The sequence below is a fragment of the Erythrolamprus reginae genome, chromosome 1, assembly GCF_031021105.1.
Source record: "Erythrolamprus reginae isolate rEryReg1 chromosome 1, rEryReg1.hap1, whole genome shotgun sequence".
In the NCBI taxonomy this organism is placed as follows: domain Eukaryota; kingdom Metazoa; phylum Chordata; class Lepidosauria; order Squamata; family Dipsadidae; genus Erythrolamprus; species Erythrolamprus reginae.
In genome coordinates this window covers 9,242,607-9,262,282 of record NC_091950.1, presented here as the reverse complement: position 1 = coordinate 9,262,282, position 19,676 = coordinate 9,242,607, and the positions used below count along the sequence as shown (strand labels likewise).

General features: G+C 44.9%; 1 protein-coding gene across 1 annotated transcript in view; it reads left to right on the top strand.

Annotated features, from left to right (window-relative positions):
- The window catches only part of MAP2K2 (mitogen-activated protein kinase kinase 2), a 57,872-nt gene that overhangs the window by 30,321 nt on the left and 7,875 nt on the right, over nucleotides 1-19,676 (top strand). Inside the window, exons 4-10 of the mRNA XM_070744054.1 lie at nucleotides 1,073-1,150; nucleotides 1,523-1,574; nucleotides 4,638-4,762; nucleotides 7,933-8,146; nucleotides 10,457-10,521; nucleotides 15,473-15,534; nucleotides 18,425-18,470. Coding sequence (XP_070600155.1) covers nucleotides 1,073-1,150; nucleotides 1,523-1,574; nucleotides 4,638-4,762; nucleotides 7,933-8,146; nucleotides 10,457-10,521; nucleotides 15,473-15,534; nucleotides 18,425-18,470 — 642 coding nt within the window. The remainder of the gene's footprint in view (nucleotides 1-1,072; nucleotides 1,151-1,522; nucleotides 1,575-4,637; nucleotides 4,763-7,932; nucleotides 8,147-10,456; nucleotides 10,522-15,472; nucleotides 15,535-18,424; nucleotides 18,471-19,676) is intronic.

Here is a 19,676-nt window from a genome sequence, read left to right as displayed (position 1 = left end):
AACAATGTCGTTTGGCGGACCCAGGGGAAGAGCCTTCTCTGTGGTGGCCCCGAACCTCTGGAACGTACTCCCCCCCAGATATTAGAATAGCCCCCACCTTCCTTGCCTTTTGTAAGCTCCTTAAAACCCACCTCTGCTGTCAGGCATGGGGAAACTGAGATATTCTTCCCCCCCAGGCCTATACAAGTTATGCATGGTATATTTGTGTGTATGTTTGGTTTTTAATAAGGGTTTCTTAATTATTTTAATATTAGATTTGTCATATGCTGCACAAATCCCAGTGACCGGTTAGGTCCCACAGAGTGGGCCTTCTCCGGGTCCCGTCAACAAAACAATGTCGTTTGGCAGGGCCCAGGGGAAGAGCCTCCTCTGTGGCGGCCCCGGCCCTCTGGAACCAACTCCCCCCAGAGATTAGAATTGCCCCCACCCTTCTTGCCTTTCGTAAGCTCCTTAAAACCCACCTCTGCCATCAGGCATGGGGGAACTGAGATATTCTTTCCCCCTAGGCTTCTACATTTTATGCATGGTATGTTTGTATGTATGTATGATTGGTTTTATAACAAGGGTTTTTTGCTGTTTTAGTATTGGATTGTCACATATGCTGTTTTTATCACTGTTAGCCGCCCCGAGTCCACGGAGAGGGGCGGCATACAAATCCAATAAATAAATAAATAAATGAAACCTGGCTGGGTGACTTTGGGCCTATCACCAGGAGATGGCGAATTCTAGTACCATCTTAGGTAGGAATGCCAGTGAGATGACTTTGGATCAATCACCAGGGGATGGTGAGTTCTAGAACTGCGTTAGATATGAAACCTGGCTGGGTGACTTTGGGCCAATCAGCAGAAGATGGTGAGGCGTAGTTTTACCTTTGCACAACAGGCAGCTGGGTGACTTTGGGCCGGTCCCTTTCTCTCAGCCCAACTCACCTCAGAGGGTTGTTGTTTCAGGTACAATAGGAGGAGGAAGGAGGAAGTAAGTATGTTCTCCACCTTGAGTTACTTATAAAGAAATAAAGGCAGGATTAAAAGCCAATGAATAAATCAACATAATGACTTTCCCCTGGTTTTAGGATGGCGGTTCCCTGGATCAGGTTTTGAAAGAAGCCAAGAGGATTCCTGAAGAGATTTTGGGCAAAGTCAGTATAGCAGTGAGTATGCAGCTGCCTCCTTTTAATTCCCCCAAATAAGGCTTTGCAAGATACAGAATCTTACCTGTGTCTTTCTAGAAGCATTCGGGTGCCAAATTATCCCTTCAGTCAAAGACGGCCACCCTCTGTTCTGTCACATGGGTCTGGGTCTTTATTTTGAAGTTTCCCATTTATAAAATGAGGATCATGCTTGCTTGCTTCCATCCCTCAAATCCTGATTTCTCTCTTCTCTGTTCTGCTCTGCTCTGCTCTTCCCTTCCCTTTTCTTCCCTTCCCTTCCCTTCCCTTCCTTTCCCTTCCTCTCCCCTCCCCTTCCCCTCTCTGCTTTCCTGTCTCCTTTCTTCCCCTCCCACCCCTCTCTTCTCTTCTCAGGTCCTGCGAGGATTGGCTTATTTAAGAGAGAAGCACCAAATCATGCACCGAGGTAAGCATTGGTGGTAATAGAAGCAGGACTCTGCATATGTAAGTGAACTGTGTTTGTGTGTTTCTGTGTGCATACCGTGTTTCCCCGAAAATAATACATGTCCCCATAATAAGGCCCATCAGGCTTTTCAGCACATCTGCTGAAATAAGGCTCACCTCAAAATAAGCCCACTACTTTCCAGGGCAGGGGGTGGGTGGGGACATGCAAATAGCCACTCTTTTTTTGCAGTGGGCACTCCTTTGGCCAGGAAAAAGAGAGCAAATGAGAGGTGGGTGTCCACCCCCTCCCCACGGGATTGGCTCGGTTCTTCTGGGCTCTGCCTCCAATGGCATTTAGAAATGCGCTCCTGCCTGGGAGAAGGTGGCGAGGCTGAGATTGAGGCTTGCCTCCTCTTCCTCACAGGCAGGAACCTCTTATTTTCAGGGAAACAGTGGATAGATTAGATAGAAAGAGAGAGAGAGAGATTAGATAGATAGATAGATAGATAGATAGATAGATAGGTAGGTAGGTAGATAGGTAGGTAGGTAGGTAGGTAGGTAGGTAGGTAGATAGATAGATAGATAGATAGATAGATAGATAGATAGATAGATAGATAGATAGATAGATAGGTAGGTAGATAGATAGATAGATAGATAGGTAGATAGATAGGTAGATAGATACGTAGATAGATACGTAGATAGATACGTAGATAGATAGATACGTAGATAGATAGATACGTAGATAGATAGATACGTAGATATAGAGGATGGTTTGTGGACTTTTTGCAATCTTGCATAAAATCTGGAAATTATGTTGTGTTCTGTATCACACAGCTCTTATACAGACCATGGCTTTTTCTTGCTGGCAGCTGCTCTTGAGTGAAGCCTCTTCTGTCACCTTGTGTTCGTGTCAGAACTTGGGGGGGGGGGGAATTTAATTTAATTTAATTGATTTACATGCCACCCAATCCCAAAGGGATTCATAGAATAATCTGTTATAGAATAAAACAATAATACATTAGAAGTCAAATAAGAACGATACAAACAATAAAAACCCCATTAAGCTCATCAATAAAAAAAACCCCAAAACTGCACTATACACTTGTACACACATACATATCAAACAAGAGAGGTTGCTTTTTAAGAAAAAACACTTTATAGTTGTGAAATCCATCACTTGCAATTTTTAAGTTTTCCAAATTTTGCTTTCTAGCAATGGAAGGAGAATTTGAGCACAAGGTCATTTCCATTATGTGTTTTCCTGGGTCTCAGAAAATTTTGAGGGACGGACATCTAGGCTGTATAAAATCATACCAAAGTCACGAATTCACTGGGTCCACACTACGGCCACTGAGAATAAATGTGTTCAATTTGTGACCACGGTTGAGCTCAATATTTCCATTGCTTAAGCAAGACCCTCTTGTTTTTCTGGCACAGGTGTTAAGTGATGTCAAAGCTCCGCCCATGGAATTCCCTATTGGGATTCCCCACCTCCTTTCTAGCCTCCAGATCGGCCGAAAACGCCGCCGCCAATTGCAAAAACGGCACTCCGCCGAGTGCCGCCGCCCGGCTGTAACCTTCTGAAACAGCTGGGCACTTCTCAGCGGCCACCCGAACCTGAACTTCCGGGTTCGGCGTTCGGGAGAACGCCGAGAAGCCCCCCAGCTGTTTCAGAAGGTGACAGCCAGGTGGCGACGCTTCTTGGCGGCCTCTGGAACCCGAAGTTCGGGTTCGGGAGAACGCCAAGAAGCCCCCCGGCTGTTTTAAAAGGTGACAGCCAGGCGGCGGCGCCCAGCGGAGCGCCATTTTGGGATTTTATTTATTTTTTTGCACGGATTAATTGCTTTTACATTGTTTCCTATGGGAAACAATGTTTCGTCTTACGAACGTTTCGCCTTACGAACCTTTCGCCTTACGAACCTACTTCCGGAACCAATTAGGTTCATAAGACGAGGTATTACTGTATATTGTTTTCTGTTACTGTTGTGAGCCGCCCCGAGTCTGCGGAAAGGGGCGGCATACAAATTTAATAAATAAATAAATTATAAATAAATAAATAAATGTTTTCCTGGAAATAAGAACCTGTCTTTTGGGGGGGGGCTTATTTTCAGGGGGGATGTCTTATTATTTTGGGGCAAAATTTGGGGGTAGTGGGTGGAGAGGGATGGGGGTGAGGGAGAAGTGAGGGGCAGGAAGCCCTGCCATGCCCGGCGAGGGGTGGGGGAAGAGACGGCAAGAATTGGGGCTGCTTTTGCAGGTGAAAAAAGGCAAAAGCAGCAGGAGGCCCCATGCGCCTTGCGCCCCCTTCAAGAACAGTCTGACCTCAATCGGTTGCCATGAGCTAGGCCCGGATTGAGGCTCCCTGTGGTGGAGCCGGAGTACAGCGCAATGTTCTCTCAATTCCCCCCAAAAAATCAGGCTTGGTCTTATTTTAGGAACATGCCATATTTTCAGGGAAACACTGTATTAATAGTTTATTTTTTTGCCATCTAATTTGAGTGTTGTTGTTTTTAACTCTAGCAGCTTTATGATAGGTGGATTTCAACTCCCAGAATTCCCCAGCCAGCCTTGTTTGTTCGATTTCTAGGCTGCCCTTCTGAGACTCAGGGCGGCTTACAGCATAATAATATAGAATCATAAGAGAAATCGAAATTAATTAAAACAGTAAACATTATTATCAGTACATCCACATACAACTCAATCACACTTCCACCTATCAAAAAATAAAAAGAGGCTGGAGCAGAGGGACCAAGCTCAACAGCCCCAAGCCTGCCAGCATAAGTATGTTTTAAGCTTTTTCCGGAAGGCCGGAAACTGTGCAAATCTCAGGGGGGGCAGGTTGATTCCAGAGGGCAGGGGCTGCCACAGAAAAGGCTCTTCCTGTAGAGTTTTTCCAAGGTCTAAAAGACCCCTTGCAAGGTTCTTTCCCATCTTCATGGGGGGCGGGGGCGGTAGAAACCATAGAGCTTTTAATCTAGGCCAGTCTCCAAGTGGAATTCCTTTTTTAGGATGCCTTTTCAGTGTTCGGTTATGTGTTTTTTTTTCCCCTCCCCTCTTCGTCTCTTAAACAGTTTCTCATTTGCAGATGTGAAGCCTTCTAACATCTTGGTGAATTCCCGAGGCGAGATTAAGCTGTGTGATTTTGGAGTCAGCGGGCAGCTCATCGACTCCATGGCCAATTCCTTTGTGGGCACCCGATCCTACATGTCTGTAGGTCCTCTTCCTTCTTTATGTGCTGTTTTTAAAAGCAGAGTTAGGACACATAACGTTTGTCCTGTGGGGAGGGGTTGCTACTATACGACAGCTGATGTGAGGATGTTGTAATGAAGATTGCCTAACTTCAACTGCTCTCTCTCTCTCGTGATGGCTTGTGCTTCGTTGCAGCTACGTTGCCTTAAACTGGCGTTTTCCCAACCTAGGGAATTTTTAAGATGTGAGGACTCCAACTCCCAGAATTCTCAAGGCAGCCATGCAGGCTGGGGAATTCTGGGAGTTGAAGTCCTCACATCTTAGAAGTTCCCAAGGTTGGAAGCACTGCCTTAAATGTTGTCTTCCTTTAAGCTGGATCTGTTTTTTTTCTGATCTCAACTGCCTTTGGGCTATGAATGCCTTCATTTTTCGGACAGAAACTTCCCTGTCCAAGCCTTTCCTTAACCCTGTCCGATGTAGAGGAAGCTCAAACATTTGTATCAGACGCAACAGTTCCATATACTGTAAATAGCTAAATTTTGGCTTTCTGGAAGAGCTTGGAAACCTTTGGCTCTGCAGGCTGGTCTGTGGTCCCAACAGGAGAGCTCTATGTTGGGGGCAGTTGACAGGCTATATATTGAATTACAGTGACTCTAGGTTGCTTGCAGCATGATAAAACGATGATGCAAAGCGATTAAATATACGAGGTTTAAATAAGAAACTAAAAACCATGAGGACAGGTGACATGAGGGTGGGGATTTTCTTTTTAGCTCATCAACTGCCCCCCAACATAGCGCTCTCCTGTTGCGACCCCAGACCGGCCTGCAGAGTCGGGGGTTTCCAAGCTGTTCCAGAAAGCCAGGATCGTGGGCCCGGACTCCAGCAGACAGAATATTCCAGTGGGTGGGGAGCCACAGGCTCTTCTCCTGGACCACCCCTCCCCAGCTGAAATCTTTTGGCAGACACGATCCACAGTATGCCTCTTCCATTGGGGTGACACGGCTCCCCAGATACCTTTAACCCACTGCCATAAAGAGCTTTGAAGATAATAGTTGACATCTTGAATTGGACCCGGAAGCAAACTGGCAACCGGTTCAACTCACACAACAGAGGTGTTACACCAGGACTGTCCCGCCCCTCTGCACCAATGTCTAACTGGACTGGTGTGTTTGTCAAGGGAAGTTGTATAGCAACTAGATGACGAGCTCGGCAGGCATTAAAGCAGATGTGGTATCAAGATAGTGATATTCAGAAGAAGAATCTTGATGGCAGCACTTAACATAGAAGTCTGACGGCAGAAAAAGACCTCATGGTCCATCTAGTCTGCCCTTATACTATTTTCTATATTTTATCTTAGGATGGATATATGTTTATCCCAGGCATGTTTAAATTCAGTTACTGTGGATTTATCTACCACGTCTGCTGGAAGTTTGTTCCAAGGATCTACTACTCTTTCAGTAAAATAATATTTTCTCACGTTGCTTCTGATCTTTCCCCCAACTAACTTCAGATTGTGTCCCCTTGTTCTTGTGTTCACTTTCCTATTAAAAACACTTCCCTCCTGGACCTTATTTAACCCTTTAACATATTTAAATGAATAAATATTAAAAAGAGTATGTTGCTATTTGATATAGCAACAGCACTTAGACTTATATACCACCTTCACAGAGCTTTCTGGCCTCCCTATAATGGTTTACAGTGTTAGCCTCTTGCCCCCCAACAATCTGGGTCCTCATTTTACCCACCTCAGAAAGTAGGAAGACTGAGCCAACCTTGAACCAGTGAAACCCGAATTGCCAAACGGCTGGCAGCCGGTGATCAGCAGAAGTAGTTTGCAGTATTGCATTCTAACCCGTGTGCCACCACAGCTCTTAATATAATATCAATTTAATATGTGTTCTTTCGAGCTCTCTGGTAGAATCCTCCCGAAAATGCACAGATACAATTTCAGACATACACACGTTTGAAAATTCAAAACATTGTTCTTTATACCGAAAATTCAAATAAACTAAGTGCTCTTTTTGTATAGCAAAGAGCACTCGTCTCCAAACAAACCGGTAATTTGTACATGTCCCTTATCAGTTCTGAGATACTTAGCTTGCAGCTATGAGGCAATTCACAGTCCTTCTTCTTTCACAAAGTGAAACACATTTTGCTCTGGTTAAGTTTCAAAGCGGGGGGGAAATCAGCACACAAAGGTCAAAGTCAGCAAAGCAGGCACAAAACACAACAATCAGATAATCCTCAATGGCCAAACCCACAGGCTGCTATTTATAGCAGCCTCACTAATCACCACAGCCCCACCCAACCACAGGTGGCCTCATTTTCTTTGATAATAATCTCTCAGTTGTTGCTGCCTATGCCTCGCTCTCCGCATGCGTGGCTGTATCATTAACTCTTGTTCGGATCCAAGGAGGAGAGAGATAATTGATCTCCTTCTGAGCTGTCTGCCACACTCTCCTCCCTGTCACTCATGTCTTCTTGGTCAGAGGAGCCTTCATCAGCAGATTCCACCGGGAGCAAAACAGGCCTGCGGCATGTGGATGTCTCCCCCACATCCACAGTCCTTGGGGCAGGAGCTGGGCCAGAGCTAACCACAACAAATATGAATCTATATTTCTAGAAAGTCATCAACCTAGTGGGTGGAGTATTTGCCCCCTTCAGCCAATCTGGGTGATGGTAGGTGGTTTTAAAAATAGTTCAGTCAAAACTTAGGAAGCATAAGCAAGTCATTTAGGAGCTGATGCACCCTAAAAATTAGATAATAAATTATAGCGTTAAGTACCAGTAATTTCAGCTTTCAGTCTGTTGCGACAACGAACTTAGCACCGAAGTAACTTTTTGCAACCGCAGGCAAAGGAAGGCGCATTATGTCTTCTGTTAAGTGCACAAGTGTATTTTCTGCTTTTTTATTTATTTGCATATGATCCAGTAAGCAAAAGTTCCCTAGGTAGATTATTATAACTCTCTTGGCCTGGCTTCTGAAGAGCTCTTCTGGTAATTAACTGAGTATCTATCCAGACAGGGAAAACCTCTTTCAAATTCAGCCTCAGTGTTCCTGCTGGCTTGGCATAAATTTCTCACTTGGGTGGGTACCTGCAGACACCTGGGCATTGGAAGGAGCCACCGGGATTGGCAGGTGTGTTTTTGCAAGACGGCCACTCACCCACCTCTGTTGCGATTGCTTGCAGCCTGAACGTTTACAAGGCACTCATTATTCCGTTCAGTCGGACATCTGGAGCATGGGCCTCTCCCTGGTGGAGCTGTCAATCGGGCGGTATCCCATCCCCCCGCCCGACAGCAAGGAACTGGAAGTGATCTTTGGTCGTCCCATAGTCGATGGGGCCGAAGGGGAATCCCACAGCATCTCTCCACGGCCCAGGCCCCCAGGACGTCCTGTTAGTGGTAAGAGTTCGTTCCTGGAGAGTTGCCGGCAATTGAAATGATATCTTTTTAAGGCTTTTTAATCATTGGATTTGTATTTTGTATTGATGTTGTGAGCTGCTCCAAGTCTTTGGAGAGGGGCGGCATACAAATCTAATAAATAATAATAATAATAATAATAATAATTATTATTATTATCATCATCATCATTGGTTGCTGGACTGTGGTTAATTATACTTTCTAGTATTTTCCAAAGAGTGTTGATCCACTGGTTATGAAAGGAATTGACCAACCACCTTAGCCCCGAGTCTGTGGAGAGGGGCGGCATACAAATCTAATTGATAATAATAATAATAATAATAATAATAATAATAATAATAATAATAATAATAATAATAATTGGCCTAAAGTCAGCCAGCTGGCTTTCATACCTAAGGTAGGACTAGAACTCATAAGCTCCTGGTGATTGGACCAAGGCCAACCAGCTGACTTTCATGGCTAAGGGGGACTAGAACTCACAGATTCCTGGTGATTGGACCAAGGTCAACCAGTTGGCGTTCATTCCTAAGGTGAGACTAGAACTCCCAGGCTCCTGAGTTCTAGTCCTGACTTAGGCACCAAAGGTGGCTGGGTATCTTTTGGCTAATCACCAGGAGACTGGGAGTTCTAGTCCCACCTTAGGCGTGAAAGCTGGTTGGGCGACTTTGGGCCAATCACCAGGAGACAGGGAGTTCTCGTCCTGCCTTAAACAAGAAAGCCAGCTGCAAGACTTTTTGAGCCAGTCTCTCCTCCCCCCCCCCCCTCTGTCCAATTCTCCTCACAGGGTCCTTGTTGTGGGGGACATAGGGAGAGGTAGGAGTATGAGGAACGTTCACCGCTTTTGAGTTATTTATAAAAAATAAGATCGAAGGGATAAATAAATAAAACTAGAACAAAGAAAGGAATATGGTGGGTCTCAGTAAACTTTGTTCTTGTTATCTTAGCTTTTTGGCTAAAAGTCACCAGGCAAGGTCATCATTTAAGACTAATAAGGTGGATCACAGACGACGAACTGTTTTAGCCCAGCCTTCTGTCCTGTGCCTCCCCTAATTTTTCATATTAACCTCCGGGAAGCTGGGACTGAGTCCATTTCATAGCTGTTCAAAGTTGCAACAACATGGAAAAATGCAACTGAGGGTCATTTTTCAAAGTTATTTATTGATTGATTGATTTGATTTGATTTGTATGCCGCCCCTCTCCGAGGACTCGTTATGACCGTTGCAACATCCTCATGATCATACGGTCCAAATGTGGATGCTTGGCAACTGGTTCATACAATCGTTGCTGTGTCCCAGGGTCACGTGATCCCCTTTTGCGACCTTCCGACAAGCCAAGTCAATGGGGAAGCCAGATTCGCTTAACAACTTAGTTATTGACTTATCAACTGCAGTGATTCACTTAACCACATGTTCGGAAACTTCAGATCGTGCAGAACGCAGCCGCAAGAGCCATCGTGGGGCTTCCAAGATACGCCCATGTTTCCTCAACATTCCGTGGCTTCCATTGGGTGCCGATCAGTTTCCGGTCACAATTCAAAGTGTTGGTCATGACCTTTAAAGCCCTACATGGCTTTGGACCAGACTGCCTCCAGAACCACCTGCTACCGCACGAATCCCAGCAACCAATAAGGTCCCACAGAGTTGGCCTTCTCCGGGTCCCAGGGGAAGAGCCTTCTCTGTGATGGCCCCGGCCCTCTGGAACCAACTCCCCCCGGAGATTAGAATTGCCCCCACCCTCCCTGTCTTTCGTAAACTACTCAAGACTCATTTATACTGCCAGGCATGGGGGAGTTGAGATATTCCTTCCCCCTAGGCCATTACAAGTTATGCATGGTATGTTTGTGTGTATGTTTGGTTTTATAAATAAGGGTTTTCAGTTGTTTTATTATTGGATTGTCACATGCTGTTTTTATCATTGTTGTTAGCCGCCCCGAGTCTACGGAGAGGGGCGGCATACAAATCCAATAAATTATTATTATTATTAATTATTATTAACCACTGTGGCTAGAAAGGTTGTAAAATGGGGCAAAACCCACTTAGCAGATGTCTCACTTAACGACAGAAATGCCAGGCTCCGTTGTGGTCGTGAGTCGAGGACTATCTGTCTCCCCGAAGCCTGTTGCTGCTGCTGCTTTTTGCATTCCTTTAGGTTCCAAGGCCAGGCAGCCAGGCTACCGTTTGCTGTCAAATCCTGCTTTAAACATTCCCGTGGTTTCTTGAAGATGGGCATGGTTCTTGGCGTGTTCTTCGCATGCAGTTTTTCATCTCACCTTTGCTCTTTTTAACCTTGCAGGTCATGGGATGGACAGCCGCCCCGCCATGGCCATTTTTGAATTGCTTGACTACATTGTGAATGAGGTGAGTGGCTGGGAGGAGACAGTTTGGGCTCTCTACTGTGGGCTGGTTGTTTGCTTCCATGCCTTTAAATCAGGTCTCCGGAGGCGTGGGATTAAAACGGTATAGTGGGCGGATTAAACACCTGGTGGAATATCTGCCTTTTCGTGCCCATGTGCCCTTGCTGGTTAGCATGCTCTGCTTTGCGAGCCTTCTCTTCCCTTCTCTGTCAGTATCTATTTATAAAATAAGCTCCCGGACAGTTTAAGCTTTGTCTGTTACGTTGAATCTTTATGTTTTACCGACAAAGAAATAAAGGGAGTATAGATCTAGTTCAAGCTATTTACCATATTTTTCGGAATATAAGATGCACCTTAATTTTTGGGAAGGAAAATAAGGAAAAGAACCTGCTTACCAGGTATTCAATCTGGTTAGTGTCCTTAGCCAGCACATTATTTTATTCCCTGGTTAGGGCTTAAAAAAAACTTTAGTTGCAGAGAGTAACAATGAAAGAGCTTGCAAACCAGTAAGAGCTGGGAACATCATTAGCACCTGGAAAGAAACATTTGGAGCAAGTAGAGCAATGGAAAAAAACCTGCAAAGACTCAGGGCTTGGAAAACATTCTTTGCAGAATAACAATGAAAAAGCTTGGAAGCCAGTAAGAGCTGGGAACATCGTTAGCACCTTGTTAGGGCTGGAAAGAAACATTTGGAGCAAGTAAAGCAATGGGAAAAAAGCCCTACAAAGACAGGATTTGGAAAACATTCTTTGCAGAGTAACAATGAAAGAGCTTGCAAGTTAGTAGGAGCTGGGAGCATTGTTAGCACCTAGTTAGGGCTGGAAAGAGACTTATTCGGAGCAAGTTGGAGCAATGAAAAAAACCCTGCAAAGACCTAGGGCTTGGAAAACATTCTTTGCAGAGAGTAACAATGAAAGAGCCTGCAAGGTTAGAGCTGGGAAGATCATTAGCAGCTAGTTAGGGCTGGGGGGAAAAGCTACATTCAGAGTATAAGATGCATCCAAATTATCAGCCTCTAATACAAATCTAATAAATTAAATTAAATTTTAGGGAGGAAAAAGGTGCATTTTATACAATATTTAGCTTTCGTCAGCTAGCCATACCTTTCCGGGCTATTTTCATATTAACGGTTTCCCTACACATCCATTCTAGTCGTTTCCAGCTCTAGGTACAGTGCTTATCTAAGATTTTAAGCTGAAAAAAGCCTTTGCTGTTCGAAGACGTCTCCATGGCCATGTGGCCGGCATAACTCAACGTCTAAGGTGCACGGAGCCCTATTACCTTCCCACCAAATGTTCCCTATTTTTCTACTTGCATTTTTATGTGCTTTCAAACGACTAGGTTGGCAGAAGCTGAGGCAAGTAACTCTCACCCGTTATGCGGCACTAGGGATTCAAACCACTGAACTGCCAAATTTCTGATCGACAAGCTCAGCACCTTAGCCCCTGAGCCATTGCTTCCCTAGTTGCATATTAGGTAGATGTATTAACCTCTAAGCCATGGGCTCTCTTTTCTCTCAATTATGGGATGGAGCATACTGCTTCGGAAGCAGTATGGCTCAGAGTCGTGATTATGCACCTATGGCATGCGTGCTACAGGTGGCACGCGGAGCCCTATGGTAGGGCATGTGAGACTTTTCCATGTTTCAGCTCCAGAGTGCCTGCCCGGGCTGGCAAGCTCACTTGAAGCCCCAGAGGCAAAAAAAATCCCCCAACAGCCAAACTGGAAGTTCGGAAAAACACACTTCCGGTTTGCCGTTGTGCTGTGTTTTGCACTCTGGAGGGTTGAGGGAAGCTTCGTTTTTCTGAACTTCTGGTTTGCCTGCTTGGATGTTTTTTCACCTACCAGTAGTGGTGGGTTATTATTGGTGTGCTCCAGAGAGCACATGTGAACTAGGTAAGGAAGGTGGAACCCCTGGTGGTCCCCTGCCGTTTGCATGGAACCATCCCCTCTTCTCCAGCTGGAAAGGTTGGGGACCACCTGGTCTAATCTGCCCTCCATCACAGTGTCCTTCACATCTGATTGCATGTAAAAATAAACTGCTACCAACAGGGTGTCCAGTAAACCTGGAAAACGGGAAAATCGGGGAAATTGACGGTTCGGAAATTATTAGGGAATTCATGGAAAAAACGGAATAAATTGGGGAAAAACAAACTATTAAAATGTTTAAAAGTCAGGGAAAAATCATGGGGGGAAAAAGGATTGCACTACCTGGCAGAGTCAAGCAAAAATGAGCATAACTGTGGCAACAACTTGCTTCCTCACATATTTCTCCATGGCTTAGCTGTTTGTTATGATGTCATCTGCGACCCCCCCTTAACTAGATCGCAAGTTACAGGGAAATGTCAGGGAATTTCAAAATGCTCCCCTCCTGGACACCCTGGATTGGGGACCACCTAGTCTAATGTACCCTCCACCACAGTGTCGTTCACAACTGATTGCATAGGTGTTACTAATAAGATGCTACCAATAAAATGGGAACAGCGCAATCCCATGTATTTACGTTTTCAGTCCCAGTAAAAATACAAAGAAAGGAAGAAAGAATGAATAAATGAATGAAGACGGGCCAGGCCTTTCTGTCTACGTTCTTGCCTTTTAAAATGAAAGGAAGAAAACCAGGAAATTTCTCTTGTTGCAGACCAATGAGGGATTAAAAAGGGAGGGTCATGGAGATGAAGGATTCTGTTTGGGCTTTGTGGAGGGAAAAAGCAAACAAAGATGGGATGAAGACGGTGCAGACAGAAATAAATACATGGGAAGTAAGAAAGCAACATGACTTAAGCCCCTGGAAACTGTGTGGCTCCCTCGGGACTATTTCCGTTCTCCACAGAGAGCGAGAATGGCCCTTCCACCCCTCATCCCATTCTGTGGGGAGGCCACTTTGGGGAAGAGGACTTTGCTACTCAGTTGTTATTGTACCAAGTTCTTTGGGATCTTGAATGATGAACCAATGAGGAGCGTTGTCAGATTCAAGAGAGCAAGGGGGCTTCAGAGCCTACTGGGCTCCTGGGGTTCAGCAGGTTTCGGGTGATCCTCTAACCAAGGATTTCCAGGGTTTGGCGAACCCCTAAAAGCCACCCTTGGCTGGCCACGCTCATCCCTCGCAGGAGTCTTCACGTGGCCCATTCATCATTCCAGGTAAATGCAGGGGCCGCGCGGAGGTTTGGGCGGGCAAAAACCCCTTTGCTATTGAAGCCCACCCCTGCCCGAACCATGCTAGGTTTTCTCCATCCCTATCATTTGTGGTTTTTCTTCTCAGCCAGTGAGGATTAGGAGCTTTTATCGAAATAGAAGAGGTTATTTGTAGCTTAGGGTTGAGCTGTGAGCTCTCTGAGCTTGGCTCTTTTCTTGGTTCTCTCTGAGCTTTGTTCTTGTTCTTTTCGTTTCATTACCCAACTAGGTAACATTATCAGTGTTCATCTTTCAGTGTTTACTCCCTGCCAAGGCTTGATGATGTTAGAATCAGCTAAGGATCCATTTATTTGGATTGCATCCTTGTATATATGTGTGTTCAAATCTCTCCAAACGTATAGGAACTTACGACCTTGCGACCATAATGGAGCCTGTCTGTTACAGTCCTGAGTCATGGTGGTTTTAAAGGATCAATATAGACACCCACAACCATAACATTATAATTTAAAAATATGTTGTTAAACTACATATGCCTGCTATACCGCAGGTATCACCCCTCTCCCTTTCCCCACCCAAATCCCATCTTATCTTATCTAACCATACTAATATATTACTAAGTAAATCTATAGATACGAAACCGTAAAACGTTAAAAATTTAAGTACAATGAAAATGTACAGTTAAATGTATAAAACTGATATATAATAAGTTAAATATCTTATGCTGAAATATGTCTATTGTTTTGTATCCCCCTTACTTTTTGTATCCCTATTCCCCCCCCCCCTTTTTCTTTCTTTTTCTTTTCTTAAAAAACAATAAATTATATATATATTTTTAAAGGGTCTACCCCTGTGACTGACTTAAATTGATGGCCTTTTTTGGAATAGTCATTAAGCCAGTGTTTCCCAAGCTTTTTTGAGCCGCGGCACATTATTCATGTTTTCAAAATTCTGGGGAACACTGAAGGGGGGGGGCGGGGGGGCTAAAGAAAAGTTTGGACAAAAAAAATATCTCTTCCTCCATTTCACTCTATTTCTCCCTCCCTCTTTCTCTCTCTTCCTTCCTTCCCTTCTTTCCATCCCTCTTTCTTTCTTCCTCTCTTTTTTGCTCTCTTTTTCTCTCCCTCCTTCCCTCCCTCTATGTCTTTCCCTCTCCCTCCTTCCCCCCTTTCTTTCTCTCTCTCTCTTGCTTTCTTTCCCTCTCTCTTGCTTTCTTTCTCTCATTCTCTCTCCCCTCCTTTTTCTCTCTCTCTCTTTCTCTCTCGTTCACCACGCCAGCAACAGAGAGAAAAAGAAAGAGCGAGAGAGAGCCGGAGAGAGAGTGGAGTGCGCAGCAGCCATCAGCCTCCTCGCCCTCCCAGACGTCCCCAGCGCCCGGCCTCGCGCCGCCTCCCGTTAGCCCGGCCGAAAGCCACACAGTCCCGGACTCCCGGATCGCTCGCCCCAAGGCAGGAGGCGGCGGCGGAGGAGAGTGGGCGGATCGGGCGGGCAATGGGGCAGGGCGGAGAAGCCAGGGGCGCGTTTGGCCGGAGGCACCGTGGGGAGGCAGGGGCAGGAAGGTGCGGCAGTAGGTACCTCCGGCCAAACACGCCCCTGGCTTCTCCGCCCTGCCCCATTGCCCGCCCGATCCGCCCACTCTCCTCCGCCGCCTCTCGCCGCGGCACACCTGACGGTGTCTCGCGGCACACTAGTGTGCCGCGGCACACCGATTGGGAAACGCTGCATTAAGCAAATGCAACTATCATTAAGTCAACCTCATTGGCTAAACTGTTATGGCTTTTCCTGAACTTCCTCACCTTAAATTTTTTTCCCCCTATGTATTTCAGCCACCTCCAAAACTGCCGACCGGGGTTTTCACCCAAGAATTCCAGGAGTTTGTAAATAAATGGTAAGATACCTATCGGTGGGAAATATAAAACCTTGGGATTAGAGGCCCGGAGTCTTTGTGAATGCATCTTCTGGAAACATGCTGACCCAGGATGAAGGTTTCTCCCTTTTAGGTGCAGGCCTGCAAATGTGAACATTAAGCATCACTTTTTGGTTTGGTGGCAGCAGTGACTCAGAAAGCCCATACAGTGAGTGGTGAGGATAACCAAGAAGATCATAGGAAGCTCACTTCCTGTTATTCAGGATGCTGCTTATAAGCGCTATGTCCTTGGAACTTCAAGCCTTGGTAGAGACCCCCCACACCTACTTTACTTTACAATCAGGTTTCTGTTGCTCCCTCTGGGAGGAGGTTTCGAAGTACCATATTTATCAGATTATAAGGTGCATGGGACTATGAAACGTACCTCGATTTAGAGGAAGAAAACAAGAAAAAAATAATTTTGGCCTCCGCGTGTCCTGTTTTTGCCCTCCCTGACGTGCAAAAGCACTTTGCAGGCCAAAATCAGGCCCATTTTTGGCCTCCTGAGCCCTCTGTGCATCCTGTTTTTACCAAAAAAAGTCCATTTTTGGCCTGCAGAGTGCTTTTGAGGGCTGGGGAGGGTGAAAATGCAACACACAGAGGGCTCGGGAGCCCAAAAACGGGCCCATATTCGATCTATAAGATGAAATCTTCACCCACTTTTGGGGTGGGGGTAGAGTGCCTCTTATACTCTGGAAAGTACGGTACTTATTGCAGGACTGCCCAATTCTGGAACAGCTTTGTTCCCTGATGACATCCATCTGGTAAACTCACAAAATTAAGGGTTGTTTTTTTTTTTGCCATGTTCATGTATACATTCAAGCTATACTGTGTTGTTTCTCTGGGTGATAGAATATATGTGATATATGCATAATTTTGTATTTATGTATCCTGTCATGTTTATGTAGTGTTTATTGGAGACGGTGACCCCTTTGAGAGCTGTAGACACCCAATTTTAATTTTTAACGTATGCTGGTTAGTGTACATTCCAAGTGACCATAAAGTTAGTCTAAGTCAGGTGTCTCCAAACTTGCTGTCTTTGCTTGGCTGCATAGCTGGATGCTTGGCTGCATAACTAGAGGTTTAACAAGCAGGAAGAGAGAGATTGTGATCCTGCTATATAGAGCGCTGGTGAGACCACATTTGGAATACTGTGTCCAGTTCTGGAGACCTCACCTAACACAAGAACAAGGGGACACAATCTGAAGTTAGTTGGGGGAAAGATCAAAAGCAATATGAGAAAATATTATTTTACTGAAAGAGTAGTAGATCCTTGGAACAAACTTCCAGCAGACGTAGTTGGTAAATACACAGTAACTGAATTTAAACATGCCTGGGATAAACATATATCCATCCTAAGATAAAATACAAAAAATAGTATAAGGGCAGACTAGATGGATCATGAGGTCTTTTTCTGCCGTCAGTTTTCTATGTTTCTATGTTTTAAGACTTGCGGACTCCAACTCCCAGAATGCTCCAGCCAACTGGCTGGAGAATTCTGGGAGTTGAAGTCCATAAGTCTTAAAGATGCCAAGTTAGAAGATCTCTGGTCTAGGTGCCAGGGCTCCTCCGTAGCTATAGATTATTTTCATTGGAAGATTAGAAAAGGTAACTCCTGAATGCAGTTTGGCAAAGCTTTCAGTTTGGTTGGTTGGTTGGTTGGTTGGTTGGTTGGTTGGTTGGTTGGTTGGTTGGTTGGTTGGTTGGTTGGTTGGTTGGTTGGTTGGTTGGTTGGTTGGTTAGTTAGTTAGTTAGTTAGTTAGTTAGTTAGTTAGTTATTGGATTTGTATGCCGCCCCTCTCTGCAGACTCGGGGCGGCTAACAAAAAGTAATAGAACAGCATATAATAATAATCCAATACTAAAAACAGTTAAAAATCCATTGTGACTGTCTTTCAAACAGAATAAGACTGCTCTGTACAAGGAAGTCCTCAACTTCAAACCACAACGGAGCCCCACATTTTGGTTGCTAAGTGAGACATCTATTAGGTGAATTTTGCTCCACTTAAACAACATTTCTTGCCACGGTTGTTAAGCGAATCACTGCTGTTTTTAAGTTAGTGACAGGGCAGTTAATTGAACCTGGCTTCCCTGTTGACGTTGCTTGTTAGAAAGCTGCAAAGGGAATCACATCTACACACACACGCACAAACGCAAACACACACCGGGGACACTGCAGCTGTCATAAATACGAATCCGCATTTCTATAACTGTCTGAATTTCAATCACGTGACCAGAAGGATGCTGCATGATCGCAAGTGTGAAAAACAGTCATAAGTGTGAAGTCATGGTCATAAGTCACTTCTTTCAGCTGTTGTAACTTCAAACGGTCACTAAGTGAACTTTGAATTAGAGAATTACAATTTTGTTGTCAGTCGAAGACGGCCTATACAACTTTAGGGAGTCACATGTGGTAGTCCTCTAATTACGACTGCAACGGGCCCAGAATTCATGTAGCTAAATGAGAAGTGTATGATGTTAATGCCTTTTTTTTTTCCTGCCATGTTTGTTAAGGGAATCCCTGTGGTTGTTTAAATTAGTAACATGGTTGTACCGTGAGCCTGGCTTCCCCCATGGGCTTTGCTTATCAGTAGTGTGAAAAATAAACTGACCTTAGATCACTTCTTTCAGTGCCGTTGTGACTGAGCAGTTGCTACGGGAAACCGTTGCAAGTCGAGGACTGGCTGTGCTCTTGGCATGATCTTATTTATGATGGAGTCATGCAGATGGACTTAAGTCAGGACAACTGAGGAGAGCTTTGCGCCTCCTGCATCCCTCAAACACTGGAGCTCTGGTCCCCTGAGGAATACATGCGCGCGCATTTTGCAGGGATCATAATTGACCAACCTGCCTCTTTTTTTTTGTCCCCACAGCTTAATTAAAAACCCTGCTGAACGTGCGGATCTAAAGATGCTGATGGTAAGAATGGTCGAGTTGCGTACTTTGTGTGCTCAAATACCGAATTTCCCTTCCCTAAGTAGATCCAAATCCTTGCTCACTTCCCCCAGGCAAATCGGCCCCTCCCCGTCCCTCTTATTGTTAATTCTCCTCTGAGTGTGAACGGGTGTGTTCTACTGCTGTGTTCTTTTGAGGAATTGCAGCAGCCCTGCCTTCCACTTGGGGAGTATGGTGCCAAGTGCGAAAAGTCCTGAGAATTGCACACAACGATTACGTAGATTGTCCAGGGAAAAGTCTTGAATTGGGTAGAATATACTTAGGATATAGAGGAGGTGGTCTCAAGCTGAGGAGCTTACAGGGTCCTCCCACACCCCTTTTCATTTAATGAAAAGAAGGACTAGGGGAGACATGAAAGCAGTCTTCCAATATCTCAGGGGTTGCCACAAAGAAGAAGGAGTCAAGTTATTCTCCAAAGCACCTGAGGGTAGAATACGAAGCAATGGGTGGAAACTAAACAAGGAGAGAAGCAACTTAGAACTAAGGAGAAACTTCTTAACAGTTAGAACCAGTGGAACAGCTTGCCTCCAGAAGTTGTGGGTGCTCCAACATTGGAAGTTTTTAAGAAGGTGTTGGGTAACCATCTGACTGAAGTAGTGTAGTAGAGACCACATTTGGAACACTGTGTTCAGTTCTGGAGTCCTCACCTACAAAAAGATATTGACAAAATTGAAGGGGTCCAAAGACGGGCTACAAGAATGGTGGAAGGTCTTAAGCATAAAACCTATCAGGAAAGACTTCATGAACTCAATCTGTCTAGTCTGGAGGACAGAAGGGAAAGGGGGGACATGATCGAAACATTTAAATATGTCAAAGGGTTAAATAAGGTCCAGGAGGGAAGTGTTTTTAACAGGAAAGTGAACCCAAGAACAAGGGGACACAATCTGAAGTTAGTTGGGGGAAAGATCAGAAGCAACGTGAGAAAATATTATTTTACTGAAAGTAGTAGATGCTTGGAACAAACTTCCAGCAGACGTGGTAGATAAATCCACAGTAACTGAATTTAAACATGCCTGGGATAAACATATATCCATCCTAAGATAAAATACAGAAAATAGTATAAGGGCAGAATAGATGGACTGTGAGGTCTTTCTCTGCTTGTCAATCCTCTATGTTTCTATGTTTCCAAGTGCTTCCCCCGCTCCCTTTTTTTAATTGGCTGACACAAAG